Here is a 17,695-nt window from a genome sequence, read left to right as displayed (position 1 = left end):
TGGCAGACAGTGTTGAACGCAGCAGAGAGGTCCAGGAGGATGAGGGCCGCTGTTTCCCCGTTGTCGATCAGGGATCTGATGTCGTCGGTTGCTGCGATTAGGGCGGTCTCGGTGCTGTGGTTGGCCTGAAACCCGGACTGCGAGGGGTCGAGGGATCTGTTCGTCTTGAGGAAGGCGGCAAGCTGTCTCTTGACGGTCTTCTCGATGACTTTGGCAGGAAAAGGAAGGAGCAAGATGGGACGGTAGTTCTTGAGGTCAGTGGGGTCCGCTGTTGGTTTCTTCAGGAGGGCGCTAAGCTCAGCGTGCTACCAGCTCTCCAGGAAGGTGGCGGTGTGGAAGGAGGTGTTGATGATGTCCCGGAGGTGGGGTGCGTTGATGGCGTCGGCCTTGTTGAAGACGTGGTGGGGGCAGGGGTCGGTGGGGGATCCGGAGTGGATGGTGTTCATCGTGTGGGTGGTGTCTTCGGTGCTGGAATTATAACAATGCTGATTATATTGTTCTTATGCATTTTGCTGCTAGTATTGGCTCGTGTACTGCATTATAGAGCACGCTAGTTAAAATAAACATTTTAAACTATACAGTGTCTCTGTTTACTCACGTTGTGGACAAGTATGAGTGTTTGAAAAAAAGAGTGTTCCTGTTCCCACGTTTCCTGTGAGGGTTGGAGTAACATGTTCTAGGATGTCTAATCATTGGTAGCTTCACTGTAGTACGGAGAACAAATGAGACACTATAGCTAGTCGGATTGGGGTTCTGGGCACAGAGGTGGGTTTGTTAGTACACCACTACACACCGAGGTCCTGGTTTCCTGCGCATAGTTCTGTGTATGTACAGAATCCCTGCAACACCAGCCAGTACCCATGCACTCCTCCATTCACCCAGGCACTACCCATGCACTCTTCCATGCACCCAAGCATTATCCATGCACTCCTTCAATCAAAAATCCCCTAGACTTTACTCCTGCACTCATGCAATTACTCAAGCACTACCTATGCACTCATGGAATAATCCAGGCACTATACTTGCACTCCTCCAGTCATCCAGACACTATCCATATACTCCTCCAATTACCCAGCCTCTACCCATGCACTGATAAAATCATCCAGGCACAACCTATACAACCATCTAATCATTCAGGCACTACACATGCACTCTTCCAATCACCCAGACATTACCCCTGCACTTATGCAATAACCCAGGTATTACCCATGCACACATACATGCACTCAGGCGCTTCTGTGGCACTCATGCAATCACCCAAGCACTACTCATGCACTCCTCCAATCACCCATGAACTACCCATGCAGTCCTATATGCACCCAGGCTCTATCCTTGGACTCTTTCATGCATCCAGGCATTACCCATGCACTCCTGCAATCACCCAGATATTAACCCTGCACTCATACAATCACCCTGACATTACCCATGCACTCCTCCATGCACACAGGCATTACCCATTCACTTCTTCAATCCCCCAGACATTACCTCTGCACTCATACAATCACACAGGCATTACCCTTGAACTCCTTCAATCACTCAGGCAGATCCCACACACTCCTCTAATCACGTAGGCATTACCCCTGTACCTATGCAATCACCCAGGGATTACACATGCACTCCTTTAATCACTCAGGCAGTACCCACGCACTTATAAAATCATCCAGGCACTATCTATGTACGTATGCAATCACACAAGCACTACTGATACACTCCTTGATGCACCTTCAAATTACTCATGCACTCTTACAATCACTGAAGCATTACACATGTATTCATGCAATCACTCGGGTAGTACACATACACTTCTCTAGTCATACATGCACTACCCATACACTTCTCCATATATTCAACTTTGCACAATTCATACAAAACTTACAAATTTGTCTATTTTTAACAAAATATGCGGTTCTGAAAAGAACCATTGTATTTCTTCTTTTTTTGTTTTATTTTCTTTGTTTTTTTTAAACTCTTTTTGAATTTTTGGGGTGTTTTTTGTTGTTAAAAAAATGAAAAAATAAACAGAACCAACAATAAAAACATTGAAAAAATCATGCAATTAAAAAACTGGCAACCAGGATAGCATTCACTGATTGCTCATCAACACATAAGGGTTTCTTACGTTTTAAAGAATGCTGCTCCACTCTAGCTAAGTCAGGGAAGATGTTGCTTGGAGCAGTTGTTGTGCCAGCAGATGAGGTTCTGGCTCCAGCAGTGTTGTCCTCTGTTGACTGTCTTTATTGTCCACAACGTATTTGTTCTCTTGTGAGACGCCGAGGTTGCATTGTCGGTAAATGCTTCAGCAGAGATGATTTCCAACATGAATATTTTTGGGGAGAACCTTGTGAGAGGACCTTTTGACAAACAGTGCATGTCACCATATGGGCTTTGAGCTATTTCTCCCCTGGTGATATGGAAAAGAATTCCCACACGATGCTCTCGTACCGGATTTTGTCTGTTTTCTCCAAATCTTCTTCCTCTTCAGGTGTAAGCTGATGTGATGGATTTAAAGCTGCCATTTTTTGATGGAACACAAAACACCAAAAAGATAGAAAGAAGAGGAGCAAAATACAACAGGTGTGTGCTCTGAGATGCTCTTGAAAGAATGAAAAAAAGGGCGGGTCCTCCAAGTTCCAAACCAACGCCCCCGGTGCTGCTGGCTATGGCTTCCCGCGCTGCGGGAGTTCACCGGTGCACTAATGCACCTCTGGGCACTGCGGGAGTGATGAGGCGGTGTGAGGCAGAGTGAAGGGAGCCTTGGTGTTCGAGTCATTTGGACCCGCTGAGCGTGGCTCTCCCCCCAGGTGCTGCTGGCTAGCAGTCAAATCAGTCATTAACACTGGTTTTGGATCAAGGTTTTCTGCATTTAGGAAGGAAATAATTCCCATCCCAGTCACTTAGGTCTTAGATTGGCCAGCAACCCACAACAATAATTGTTGGAGGCCACATGACCAAGGTTCCAGGGCTTGAGATGTATTTTTGAATTGTAAGTGTTACAGATGGTCCATGCATGGGACAAGTATACTGTCGGCCTGACTTGTACGTAATCATTTCAGCTATTTATTGGGTCTGAGAACAGCGATGAATAACAGAATAATACAATATCAAAGAAGATAAGAACGTGGGCTTCTGGCTTGATGACAAGCTTATGAAAGACCAGCAAATCACCAAGGTTTCTTCCTCTTGTTTCAAAATCCTTAGGTGGCTACGGAAAATTCTTTGGCTCGTTTCTGTTCCAGCCCAAAGGATGGTTGGACAAGCTCTGATAATTTCAGGACTTGACTATGGTAATATTCTTCATCTGGGTGTGACAAGACCTTCAAAACTTCAATGAAGATATTGTAAGTCATTCAGAATGAGGCAGCTTGGCTCCTATATCACCTTCCAAAACACTCTTTGATCTCTCACTTTTTTCTGGACTTAAATTGAATCGCAATTAGCAAGCGTGTCTAGTTCAAGGTACTGATTAATCTTAGGCCATTGGTGTCATCATTTCATCCCAATTAATCTCTATGATCGAGCAATCTGAATGATGCAGTTGTTCCTAGGTTTTTGTTAGGGGAGAGAAGGTGGTTCTTTCTTTTCTTACCTGGGGCCAAAGCTATGGAATTCTCTGCCTCACTCAGGCTCTTTAATTCTTTTGTTAAGTTTAAAAAAACGTCTGAAGGCATGCCTTTTTGAATGTATTTGCTTTACCCCTTCCTGTGGAAACCCCATTGGAGTAGCCGTGCAGTTTATAAATCTGTATAAATATAATAATAATATTTAATGATGAGCATGGGACACAATAGCGCATACTTCAATGATGAACACCATCACAGTTGGTAAAGCTGGATTATCTCCTTCCTGATTACCTGTCAATCACTGCCATATGTAGGGTCTAGTTATTTAAGAGAGCAGTGTTCTTGTATGCTGTGTTCCATTGAGATGTACCATATGATGGGTATGTTATCATAGTAGAACGTTAAGAATTGTAGGGAATGGTACTGTTTGACATCTACTTATGTATCCTATCACCTCTTCCTCCAATAGGCAGAGCAACCAAAAGTAACCTGACAGCAATACTTGGAGTTTACTGAGCATTGGTGGTGTAGCTTTATGGAATTTTAATAAAACATAAAACATGTAGTGTCACATTAGAATTTATATCAAAGCATTAGTGAATCTCTCCACCTGATGAAGATTTGAACTCTAGTCCTAAATTAAGCATGGATTTGACCACATTTTGCCCTAAAAAAAGCCACACCTCTGGGTTGTAAGAGTATTTGGAAGTTATACCTATTGTATTCAAGCTTCACCTTCAAGTCTGCAGATGATGGGACTTGCTGAATCCATTACAAAAATGCCTAGGTAAACTTATTAAATCCTATGAGTGGAATTTGTCTTTTTTGTAATCCCTATTTGAAACAAATCATACTTAATGATCAATGTGCCCTACCCTGAAAATCATCTGTGGAATGATTTCTGATCCAGGTACATTTTCTGCCTTAATAAAATGTGCTCACTTTTTTTTCCTACTTTCTACTTATGACAGCCACGATAGTAATAATGAAATCGTGAAAATCTGCTTTTCTCACTAAAGTTTACTTAGTCATTTGCATGTTTGTGCTGATTTAGATGATCCGAAGTTGTGACATGCATCCTGCCCTTTATTATCTTTGGAGGTTGGCCAGTCAGCTTCAGGAAGAGGAAACACCCTTCTATCCACCATCTTCATGCAACACAGAAAATCTGTCATTCGAGTCTAAAAAGGAAGACTTTGTTGTGATTATTCACCTCACCAACTTCATATTTCGTGGATAGCAAAGTGGAGCTCAAACCCTGCCTAAGATGCTCTTCGGGACCACAATGTTTCTGTCCAAGCAACAGAACAGAATGTGTCCTGAACAAACAATGTACAAACTAGTTCTGATCTGAAATGCTCTTCCTTGCAACTTGATAGTGATTGACTTTGCTTAATTATGTCAAAGACATATTAATGGCCCTGTAATGATTATCAGTAAAATGTGACTGTAGTCTATATCTCATAGCTCATTGTTCTCTTTTGAGCTCATACTGCAGTGTCATGGTATGTTATGCCATGTCATGAAATGGTATTCAGATATTTCACAAAAAGTATTTTGCAATCCTGGCAGTAAGAAAAGATCAAACAATAAAACAGATGGCTTACTGAGATAGAGAACTGCAGAACAAATGTAAGAGAAACAAAGCTTATGACTGTGAGGTAAAGATGACATTTTATTCTAAGGACTGTGTAGCCATATCCCTGAAATGCTTATCAGCTATGCACATAGGTTGGTCTTGAACTAATTGGAAACCGCCAACTAATGCAATAAAGGCCAACCTTATAAACATATAAAGGAGCCTGATGGCCCGTTGCAGTGCAGCAGCAGGTATCTGGGTTTAGAATGCATCTAGCGAGATATACATTCCAAGTGTCTTAGACTCAAGTTCCCAAACACCATGGTTACTTCAAGGTTTAGCCTTGGATTAATTTGCATTGGAACCTATTGGGGAGAGGATGTAGCCTTACGGCTAGAGCGGTCGACCTCAAAGCTGGGGAACTGGGTTCGAGTCTCAGCAACTACGCTCAACATCCTGTGATTCTTTGTAAATCACTTAATCTCCCTGTGCCTAACAAAAATGAATGGTGCTCATGTAAAGTACCCTGATACCTGATGGCTCGGGTCTAGTTTGCACTATATAAAACTCTAAAAAAAATATATTAAAAAAAGTGCAGTGCGCCTGTCTTATAGAAATGGCACACACTTACGGATACATACAAGCAGGACCCAGGGAAGTCTGAACCCCCTTTTGCTCAAGCAGTACAAATGAGACAATAACTTTGGTAACTTCACTAAAGATGTTGGCATTATATGATAAATAGTCTGACTAGATTCCAGGTTGTATGTCGCCAGCGGGACATGATTTGCACATTGTATATGGTAAAATCATGCTTCCTGACGATATCCAGTGGTATTCTATGTGCTGCAAATATTTAACTTTAGCAGCACTTCATTTAAAAAAAAAGTTGGAAACCAAGGGGCAGATTTACAAGAACTGACGCATCTCTGCATATCAGGAGAGATGCGTCAGTTAAGGTGTGTCATGTAAAAAAACATTTGCGCCACCATGGATGCATCGCATTTACAATGCGGCGCACCGTGGCACAGGGATTGATAGATGCGTGACGTAAAGGTAACACAGTGCTGGAGTCGTGTCACTAGCCCGATGCAACTCCAGCACTGCTCAGGGGCTGCCTATACTTGCTGTGCTGCGTCACTCCTTATGCCAGCTTCGAGCAGGCATAAGGTTTTGACACAGCGGCGTCATAACAGTGACTCCGTGAAATTTACACTTTTACCAGGCTTCCTCGCGTGGGAACGCCCACCCTGAATACATTATACCTGACACAGGTATAATGTGACGCAGGGCTTTACAACGTGACCCATCTCCCTAGATGCATCACGTTGTAAATTTGTCGTAACATGGTGCATTGTTTACGATGCCACAGCATCACAGAAGTGATGCAACGGTGGCGTAAATGTGTTGCAAGGGGCTTATAAATCTTCCTCCAAGTAGATTTGTGCAGTGGGATATATAACTCAAAATTTCAAAAATGTGTACAGCTCTCCAGGCCTGGAAAGAGTTCCTGAGAAGTTGATACAGGTCTTCTGCTTTCCTGTGCGCTGATGCTCGCTAGTCGCTGTGCAGTCATCTGCAGAATGGTCATTAAAGCAATCGACACATATGTATCCGTTGGGGTCTCATCTGTAGTAGGCACTGAAACAGTTTGGGACAGAAATTGAACAGCATAATTCTGTTCATTAAATGGTTGCTAAATCCCCTCATTCTCCTAACAATAGCTTCAAACACCCCACATTGTATGAAATTACAGAAATGTTAGATACAAATTTTACGGCCCAGATTTTTCAACTTTGCCCATAAAAGGGATTTTTTACCAGTGATTGCTGTAGCATTGTGTGTGTTTTCAATTACTCACTACACCTGTTAGATTGCATTCTCCATATCGGTGAGTAGTGAAGCCAACAACAATATGCACGCATATAAAAAATGCTAAAGGATACAATGTGCACTTGAGTTTAGAGGTAATAAATACCATTATTTTAACTAGTTATACATAAATATACAAATGTTATCAAATATATTAAAAATAGTACACAATTATGATTTAATGATGAAATGTGTTAAAAACAAAGTTTGAATATAAGAAAATTAAAATTAATGTAACAGATGCTTATTTCCAATGGGGTTTTATTTTGATTCCCTATCTCTATTATTTCCTAAGGGAAGGTGTTGCAGAACCAGTTGTGTGCCATGTGGACTTTTTCTTGCTTCAAAAAGGATTAAGGAATGGACTCCCTGAAAGTTACAGATTAACAGGGTCAGCTAGTAACATTATTGAATACTTCTCAGTAACATAAAAGTATAGATATATATATAAGACAAAAATGATAAAAAAACTTTCACCTGCAAAAAGATAAAACAATGTTCACACACAATAATTTAAATATACAGAGCGGAAGTTCATTAAATCACCAGATATTTAAGTTATTACAATTCTCAAAAATTCATCTTTATAAGATTCCTTTTATCAATATCATCATATAGTGGTCGTTCAGGAATATGCTTTACTTTGGGAACGACCACCAGCAGGTTTTCGTTATTTTCAGTACATGCCTTAAATATGAGGTCCTTTCACAAGACACAAATTAATTAAATCACCAAACATTTTAGTTATTATGGACATCATAATAAACAATTTTCTGAAATGAATCCTTACAAAATTCATGTCAGGATTCTTACCTTGGTGCCAGAATTTCTTCCACAGAAGCAGATGACTAGTCCCAAATCCCCAGCGCTGTTGCCCAGACAGAATAACTCTATCTCGACACCCACGGGGGGGAAAGGGGAATGGGAAAAGAAAGAGAGACTGCCTGTGATCTCAGGAGCTGCCACCTTCTCTATTCAGAATCTTCTATTTTAATTTTCTTCTTGTTCCTTCTAGATTCTGGACAGATCTGGCGAACCTGCAGAAGAGGGGGAGAGGAACAACCTTACAATTCTATCCTCCCTAATACCTGGGATTCCTTTCTCTTTCCATGTTCGAACATAATCTACCTGAAGTTCTCACAGTCTTGCCTCTCTCTTGTCAGTAGAGTAATAGTGTTCCTGAAGTGTAGCGACCTCTATTTACACCTGGAGCAAGAAGGGAAATATTATGTCATTGAACTAAGCCTTATCTAAGCCTTCACCCAACACTCCCTCCCAAAGGATACTGGTGTCTATACCTGAGTTGCTGTACTAGGTCTAACTCACTGGAATGTTGAAGAACTGCAGCGCTCCTCTAAAAGTCTTCAGTGCTTCAAAAAAGTCGCTAGATAGGTGAAGCTCTTGCCTTCTGAACAGTCATTAATATACATATATCTCTTCAGTCTCCTGTACCAATACAATGTCTCTGCCTTACTTGGTCTCGCTGTGTGCCTGAATGCTCTCTGGACTCACGGCCATGAACTCTGACTGGAAACGGAAAAACTGCCTTCTATGCTCGAGGAAGACTCGTTGTTATAATTCTCTCTCTCTGGAACTCTGACGGAAACTTTCGACGAATAATTCTCTCTCTCTGGAACTCAGACAGAAACTTTAGACGAATGCCTCACTAAGGCGTAAGAAAACACAAAAACTAGTGAACTCTATCCTGGGGAACGAGTTCCCGGTGTGCACACCCTAAAAATTCTAACGGAAAAAACTAGGTGGGGGAACTCTGACTAGAATTTAGTCCTTTCACAGGAACAGCTGAGAGACACAGCTGTCGACGCCGGATTCCTCAGTTGAAGTGCGCGGCTCACTGGGCGCTCGCGCGGCAGATTGGCCTGAGCTCGAGCCTTTCTCCTGAAGACTAGAGCGGGTCATGTCGAATGAATGGCAGCCGCCATCTTGGATAGGGTTCCAGCTGGTTTGCGCAATCAACAGGAGCAATTTGTTAAACAGAAACCACAGATGGGGATGTAGCCTTCTAAGCTTAACGTGCCGAAACACCTTAGTCTTTCTAGGAGCCAAAGTGGTAAGTGTGCAAGCAATCGAGTTCCTGACAATTCCATATCACACTAAAATCATATGATAGTTGTGCAGAATTATCCTTTACTTACGGAGCATCCATCTGCATCAGCTCCACTGAGAAGTCCCCATCCTGGAGTGCGTCCAGTGGACTTTTAAGGATTTGGATAGGAGCCCCTTTTGTAAACATTTCCATAAGGTGGCTAGGTGCATAGTGGTAATTGTAGTCCCAGACCCCAGAGCATCTGAACCCTTGGCTGGCACTTCTGGAAGGTCCACACAACCCTTTTTAACCCTCTGAGAGCTATTTGCTTCCAGGCACAAGTTTAAATTTTATGATTTAAAAATTCATACCTCTGTTTCCCTACATTGTTTTTATGTCGTTTCAGTGTTTATTTGTTCATAGAAATATAATCTATGATTATAAATTAGTGTTTGGATTTTTATTCTTTGTTGTGTCTTACTTATTTCAAGTATTTGTGTTTTTCAATGCTTTACACACCTGCCTCCTTAGTTAAGCCTGCTTGCTGTTGCCAGATACCAAGGTTTGGGCAAATTATTTATTTATTGAGACCCTGCCTGAACCTTTTATTGTGCTTGTGACCGTATTACTACTGGTAGGTCACTACCTATCACTACTAATAAACCCCTTTTCAACACCATACCTACACTGTACAGCCCCTCTGTTACAAATGTAAAAAGTCAAAGACAATACATCCCCACATCCCCTCTGTTATTGTGCCTACTCTGCACATTTCATCAGCTACATAAGTCAGAGTCACAGACTATCCATGCCCTCACATGTGCCCTGTTACTTATGGAGCCACAGACTGTAGTTACCCTAAACGTGAGGAGTCGACATGTTTCAGCACTAACGGTGCCCTGTTATGTTGGAGGGCTTCCATCAGGACCAAAATGTACAACATTATTTATTGTAAACGTGCACAGGTAAGTTTTGCACTTACCCTTCTTTGCAGTGAGCTATTGGGTCACTAGATGGTTATTTTTCAATGGTACCTATAACTGGAAAAAGAAAAGAAAAAGAAAAAGAAAAATAAGACCATGACAACAGAATGGCGCCATTTGTACTCATATGTATATCTACTATGATCTATGCCTGTCATCACTGATGCTTATAAAGAGTAGTTCATTAACTAAACAAATCATTGAATGTCAGAAGAAATAAATAATGATAAAGGAAGAAATGATGGGCATAGGGAGCACACATCATAATAGTTTTAGATAAACCAATGTTGCTGATTTACGCGCAGCGATTCTCGAGACGGTAGGCACAATGCGCGTAAATTTCATGCTTGAATGTTGCCACGGGACTGAATGATTCTTTGAGAGAAGTGGATAAAGGAGTAAATTAGACTTGTTGATAAATAATTTGTTTAAGACACATGAAAGTAAGTAGGCCATCATAGTGTGTAGCTTTGGTAGTTAAAGATTTCAACACAGGAAAATGAAGCCACTGTTCCACCCCTGCCCTAAATGAGCAATAGGATAGATGTTGCCACAAAGGAGATATTTAGAAACTGTGTCACAGTGACTCAAGTAACAGGAAGGAAAGGGGGACCATTATAGTTCTTGTGTATTTCAATAGTTTTGCAATGTCCGACTAGTTATAACTCTTAAAATGTGACCCACTCCTAGCATTGTACTACTTGGACAGATGTAGAAGTTTGGAACTTCGCACTGCCTGCAAAGGACTGTGGAAAGAGTTTTTTAGCTGTGTCGCGACCGTTCATGAGCAGAGGTTCTAGCCAATGAGTAGTTGCATTAGCCACTCGCTAACACTCAATCATACATGTGTCCACATCCTGCCAGTGAATCCCGCTTATACCCTTGTCATTTCACGATGGAGACAGCAAAAGGTGTTTGAAATGATGAAAGCTGAGGGCACCAGATGAGAACTAGTGGACCAGTGGAAGTGGACATCACACCAGCTTCATCCTTTCAAGCGTCTTTGCCAAGTGTGGGAAGGCTAGTATCTGCTGCTTTAAAGAGACCAAGAGCAGGCTCTGTCTGGACATTTGGTTCTTGTACTCATGGAGAAATAAAGAAGCAACAGTGGTTTCCTCATATGGCTGTGTGCATTTGCTCATGTTAAATTGGAATTTCCAAACTGATTTCCTTGAAACATATTACTGTCACAGGTTTCAACCAGTGTTCTTGGAAGCCTTTGTAAATTCCTAAAAATCTGAAATCTGCACAAATGCTGCCAGTAAATGTACTAGTGCAGCTGCCAAATTTCTTAATGAATTGGGGTCACTATTTAAAGGGAAACACGAATGAAAGGTATGTTATATCCTGACTTCATGGTTATGCATGCCCTGCCTGTAGAATCCTACAGTAATGACATGGTTTGGAATGTTGTGAGTCAAATGAGTCACAGTTGACTGGGCTGAGCTGCCTGCAGGCTGCTCCTGGTGGGGTCTTACCCTGATCTCTATCTGAACTACTTATGGTCTCTTTGTGATCTTGTACCATCTTCTAATAAACCTCCTTTTCATCTCAACTGCGTGGACTTGATCAGTACAGAATTTTGGCGACGATCTTTAAAGAACCTACTTCTGTCATCTCTTCAAGTAACTTAAAAGACTTCAAGCAACTTAAAAGAAAGAACCTTCTGCATCTCCAGTCAAGTTACCAACTGGCATCCTCACCCCACCAGTGACCTCCAATCGGTCGCCCACAGCAGTCTGCCAGTTGTTCCTACATGTCTGCGCAAGTGCTGTGCCCTCAGTGAGAGTAAGCCTGTCAACATCTTTAATGTTTTCGCTTTGTGCTGTGCCTTCATGTGAGGGTAAGCCTAATAACGTCTGGGAAATGCTGTGCCTTCAGTGAGGGTAAGCAAGCTTGCCATCGTCTATGCTTTATGCTGTGCCTTCAGTGAGGGTAAGCAAGCTTGCCATCGTCTATGCTTTATGCTGTGCCTTCAGTGAGGGTAAGCCTGCCTTTCAACAACGTCTGTCTTCAGTGCCACTCATCATTGTCTACACTGTCTGGTAAAGAAGTATTCTGTTTCATATGTCTGCTAGCCAACCTGTGATGGAGACTGCCATGCCCACTTCACTTTACACTCCTTACATTTATTGATGTTCCTTGCGCTTCAACCTTTGACAACTTATTGCAATTTGGCTTACAACGTACAGCTGCTGCCATTCAACAGAAATCTGGTTTTATCGCACTAAGGCAAGCTGTCTTTGTTTCACGCTGAAGCTTTAACTCGTTTTCACATGTATCTGGAGAGTTATTCTTTTTTTGAAGCTGAGAGTTATGGTCACTGACAGCGTATAGGAGCAAGCGCAATATACTGAGGCTGCCTGTGTATTCTGACTGGCTCTACAGAAAAGGTTTTTCTCCCATTGCTGCGAGCACTTTGGTGATCTGTGCGTTGCCTCTAATAACACGGTCGGCAATAGTGTGTTTTGGAAAGTCACTGCCATCTAAGTACAGGTCAGACTGTTTTTTTTATGCCTGCTCGTGTTTTCGTTTAAAAATTATAAATGGGCATTTTCAAAGCGCTTTGGCAGTCATTTCAGTTATTGCCGTTGTCTTTGCAACATTTAAACACACCACGAGGCACTTCTCACCTCGAGCCTTGGTCGCGTGGTTTTCCTTCAGCTGGTCTCCCAGTTTCCAAGGAACTTCCTCTATGACGATTCCTCTTCGTGTCATTACTGCTGCTTGGCAATTTTTAAAGCACGCTGGTGCTGTAAGCCACCCTGCTGTGCGTGACACAGCGTGCCGCCATTTTGGGTTTGTCCCAACACCAGTGTACATCGTCGAAGATCTCAACCATGTTTTTGGAGCCAACCACGTTGTCCGTGTTTATAAAGTTTCATTCAGTTTCAAAGGTGTCTGTTGGTTTTCCATTTCAAACATCGTTGCAGCTCTTGCAGTTCCTTCGCTACAGGTACTGTTTCTGCTTTAACACTTGGTGACTCCTACGTGTTATCATATTTTGGTTGCTGGATGATTTTACAAAATCTATCTGCTTTGCTCTGCCAACCACGTTTTAGATCCTGATCGAAACAGCACTTCAACATTAACAGTGACTCATTTTATCCTTGTTTATTCAAGTGGAATGTGCTAATGTTCGAAACTGTGGACTGAGTTTTGTTTTTGCGCAGCTATGTTCTTCTGTTTTCTTTGCCAGAATTTCGCTGCCATCTAGTGGCTAAATTAGTTTGGAGACTTTTCATATTATTTACAAGATGACTTTGACCACGCATGGCATCAGTTATGTTTCTGGTTTTGAAAGACTGTGTTTTTTTTTCACCAAGATGTGTGTGTGTTTCTCTGACATGTCATACGAACGTTGGTATCATTCTTCATGTTGGGCACTCCAGTAATGTGTTTATGCATGTTCTCTTTACAGTTGTAAAGGTTACAGTCTTTTTGCAGCAGTGCGGGTTCCTACCCGTGCGCTTTCTAATGTACCTGTCTACAAGGTGCGTCTATGCAGAGGTTACTGTCCTTTGGCATTAATCAATTTGCGGGTTCCTACCCGTGCGCTTTCTAATGTACCTGCCTACAAGGTGCGTCTATGCAGAGGTTACTGTCCTTTCGCATTAATCAATTTGCGGGTTCCTACCCGTACACTTTCTGATGTTCCTACCTACAGGGTGTGTCTATGCAAAGGTTATATTCTGCGTCAACACCTCATTGCTTGGGTATGTTTGTTTCCATCCCCGTGACAGGCACTCCTGTGACTGTTACATTATATTTCGTTTATGGTGCAATTTGTTGACATTCAAATGTTTTACTTGTACATGCTCAGTGGGACCATTTTCTCTCACGAAGTCACATGTACGTTGGCGGCAATGTTATCTCTTTATACACCTGACTTACGCAAGTCTGAAGTATTTTCAAATTGTAACATTATCTGGTGCACAACATGTTTGCCTCTACAGGAGGTGTTTCAAATGGGGCACATTCCCATCTTCTACTGTGCACAACATTTTTTTTGTTGCCTCTAGAGGAGGTGTTTCAAATGGGGCACATTCCCATTTAGTGCACAACAAATGACCTCCACTAGAGGTGAGTAGTATGGGTCACAGTCCCATCACTGCAGTGTACGACATTTGACCTTTACACGAGGTGTGTCGTTCTTCTCAACAGTGCACAACATTTATTGTCTTTACCCGTTGTTGGGTATTAGAGTTTAGTCTCTTCACAACCGTGCACAAAATATTTTAATGTGGTGTGTTTATTGGGATTTATCTCATTAGTTTAGTGCACAGTGTGCACCCATTCATCACCCGTTTTTTTTATTTCCTTCACAGGGCATTTGGGCTTAATACATTTATCCTACATAGGGTGTGTTTGACCCCCTTTGGTGCACAACTTTGTTCTACCTCTCTCCAGGGAGCTATGCATGGGTGTAATTAAATATATGGGTTCTCACCCATACCATAGGGGTATTAACGCTAGGTTTTGTTCTGATTTTTTTTTCCTATTTTTTTACACTCAAGGCGACTATGCATAGGTCAATGTCCCTTTGCAACTCATGTATTTTACTGTCACTAGAGATATGTTTTGGGTGTACAGTTTACAGTCCGATTTGCTCCACGCAGAGTGTACGTTATGGGCGTCAGTCCCATCTGCTTATTTGTGCATGAATCAATCAATCTGACACACTGTCTGGCGAAGAAGTATGTTTGCTCATGTGTGTACAAGTCAACTAGATTTCATCATATGCAGAGGTTATTTCCTCATATCAAGCATTCTTGGCATTTGTTTTTTTATTGTTTGCTTGATTTTGTGTTCCTTGTCGAGTGAAGTGCTCGTCTAGACTTAGAAGCCTGTTGGATATTGTGTATTCAACCGAGTGTTGTGTGTTCAATTGTTACAAGGGAAATACATTTTCTTTAACGTTTTAAGTAATTGATTTTCAGCGAGGCTACATGGCAGTTCAACCGCTGTGTTTTTTTAAAACTCCTCGTGCCTCTCTACCATGCACATTATCTCGCACTCAGCCATACAGAGTTTCTCTTGCCTCCGTGGTGTTTGTGCACAACGTCTAGGTTTAAATCCAGGGTGTTTCGTCATTGGTGCATGTGCAGCTTACCAGACCTTCACACAAGGTTCATTGTTTGGTTAATATTTTGTCTCATAGTACATTGTGTACATCCACTATGCACAATCTCTTGACCTCTCCGGAGGTGTGTAAGTTAGGTTTTTGCCTTTCATCCCGTACGTAACATATGACCTCCAGTCGAGGTGCGTCCTAACTTGGACATTACATTACATGACGTATACATTCACTACAATGCATGTTCTTGTTTTACTTAAGGTGGTGTTTTTTTAAGGGGATTGACAGTTTGTATTGGTTAATAAGTTAGGAAAAGTCACACGTACATGTCTTATTTAGTAAAACACACCAACCAGCTGGGTTACTAGGTGATTGAAAGACAGCACCCGAGTATTCTGTCTATTCAGTATTACCTTAGCATTTATATTAAGAAGTGTATTGTGTGGGGTGGTATAGGGTTTGTATCATCTTCGTAAAGTCCTCATGCATATTTGTAATATTTTTTTTTTTTATAGTGAACTATGTTTTCTACTGTTTCTGCTCAAATGCTTATATGCGCCATATAGATACTGGGGAACGTTAGGCATGTTTATGTCTTGTCCCTTATGCTAGGGTGCCTTGTGTTTTCTAAAGCTCGGGTGAGTAGTCGCTCACCGGCGTGGGATCACCGGTCTGTCTTCATCACTTTTGTCCATGGACCCTAGGTATACGCCAAGTTGGTAAACACCGTCAAGAGTCCATTTCACTATTCTGTTTTCACTTTCATGGAGGATCTATGTAAAGGTTCTCCATCAAGAGTCTTTTTTTTTGCATGCTTTTTGCTTCCCTACTCTAGCTCTGCATGGTGTTTCAGTTGTACAATGATTTTCTTGGATTTAGATTGTGAGTTCAAGGACCCGAAGTTCTCACTTTTGGAGTCCATTGTTCATTTGTTATTTTCACATTACAGTCTGTTTTCACCATTTTTTTTTCTTCATGGGATTGTACGATTAGTTCAGTTGTTCTACATTGTACGTTTTGCTATGGGTCTTAGTCCCTTTAGCACATTTATGCATTATATTGGTATATTGTTGTTAACGTTCTCCACATGCTGTTCAAAGATTCTTTGGTCATGATCCATATACTGTCGTGACATTGACGAAGTTGTTTTTTTGTTATTGTCACTTGTTCCCTTGTTCTTCCTTTTCTTTGTAAAAGGGAGGATGGGTTGTGCCTATTTTCTTCGCTTCATTCTTCTCTTTACTTTGATATGTTCTATTCTCGCTCGCTCTCCCCTTTCGTTTTCTTTCCATTTTGCTTTTCTGTTTTTCCTCTTTCTGGTTTCTTCTTCCTGTTTCTGTCATGGTTGTTCTTTTGTTTATTTGGGAGAAAGGGGGGTATGTTATATCCTGACTTCATGGTTATGCATGCCCTGCCTGTAGAATCCTACAGTAATGACATGGTTTGGAATGTTGTGAGTCAAATGAGTCACAATTGACTGGGCTGAGCTGCCTGCAGGCTGCTCCTGGTGGGGTCTTACCCTGATCTCTATCTGAACTACTTATGGTCTCTTTGTGATCTTGTACCATCTTCTAATAAACCTCCTTTTCATCTCAACTGCGTGGACTTGATCACTACAAGGTATGAACAAAATATGAAATAAAGACACACGTTGCTTCTTTCCAAGACGGCATCGCTCTTCTTCCAACCAATGGCTAATTAGTTCATGTGCAGTCCAATAATTTCAGTCTGCTTCCAAGAATGCACTGCAGCTCTGGGGGAGCCCTTGTTATACCCCTGTGTGGTACACTGGGAACACAAAGACCACGAGGTTGGAAAAAGGAGTTGTGCACTTACAGAATCTGTTGTGTCTCTTTTGGCAGCAGCTGCCCATATCTTTTTGTTAACTTTCCTGCAAAGATATGTTTGTGGTCATCTAATGGTTACCATGACAACAGATGCCCTGAAGGTAATTTCCATTACAGCAGTAACAATGATCAAGATTATTATTAAAACGTCACTTCAAATAAATTAATGACGTTTTCCATTCATTGAAATCAGAAGGCGCTCGGTTTCTATGAGGTCAGTGGAGGGCATTGTCACAGGGGGCAGCTTGAATAGTCCCCGGGTACAATTGAATCGCCGAGATACCTTCTCGAGTGATTAGTGTGCAACATAACATGCTATGACATAACATGCACTGCAACTCAAACCTGGCAGAACCTCGGTAAAGTGGGGAATCCTTATCTACTGTCACAGAAGAGTTGGGGCCGGAGCTCTGTACACAGGAAAACACATCTTGATGTGGTAGTTAAACCATTCATTTGTGAATGAGTGAAAATGGAGATATACTAAAATTAATTTATGATATGATGTAATGCAGATTTACTGCATAGATTCCAAATTGTACTGAAGCCACAATTATAAGTGCAGGGCGTAATTCCAGCTCTTTCACAAACAAAACTACCTATGAATAACAGGTATTTTCTTCTTGGATATGGACCTGGAGGCGGGGTATTTACTGTAGAGTATAATTAGCACATCTCTCACAGTCTTCCTCTGACATATTAAGGCTTGTCTGCAAAAATGTCCAGAGAA

The 17,695-nt window shown here is 41.7% G+C and overlaps 1 protein-coding gene across 4 annotated transcripts in view; it reads left to right on the top strand.

Moving 5' to 3' along the window:
• The window catches only part of LOC146829911 (phospholipase A2 inhibitor and Ly6/PLAUR domain-containing protein-like), a 143,745-nt gene extending 127,914 nt beyond the window's left edge, over window positions 1–15,831 (top strand). For 2 of the 4 annotated variants that reach the window (XM_085603989.1, XM_085603986.1), the window contains one exon: window positions 8,027–9,458. In XM_085603989.1, the coding sequence (XP_085460115.1) occupies window positions 8,027–8,265 (239 nt within the window). In that variant the 3' untranslated portion in view covers window positions 8,266–9,458. Of the gene's footprint in view, window positions 1–8,026; window positions 9,459–15,730 lie in introns of those variants that run through there. The other 2 variants (XR_014961117.1, XM_085603988.1) reach the window with 2 other exon arrangements.
• Window positions 15,832–17,695: the final 1,864 nt, after the last annotated feature.

This window comes from Triturus cristatus, chromosome 5_1 (assembly GCF_964204655.1).
Source record: "Triturus cristatus chromosome 5_1, aTriCri1.1, whole genome shotgun sequence".
In the NCBI taxonomy this organism is placed as follows: Eukaryota; Metazoa; Chordata; class Amphibia; order Caudata; family Salamandridae; genus Triturus; species Triturus cristatus.
Note: the sequence above shows the minus strand (reverse complement) of the source record. Positions and strands in the feature narration are given on the sequence as shown.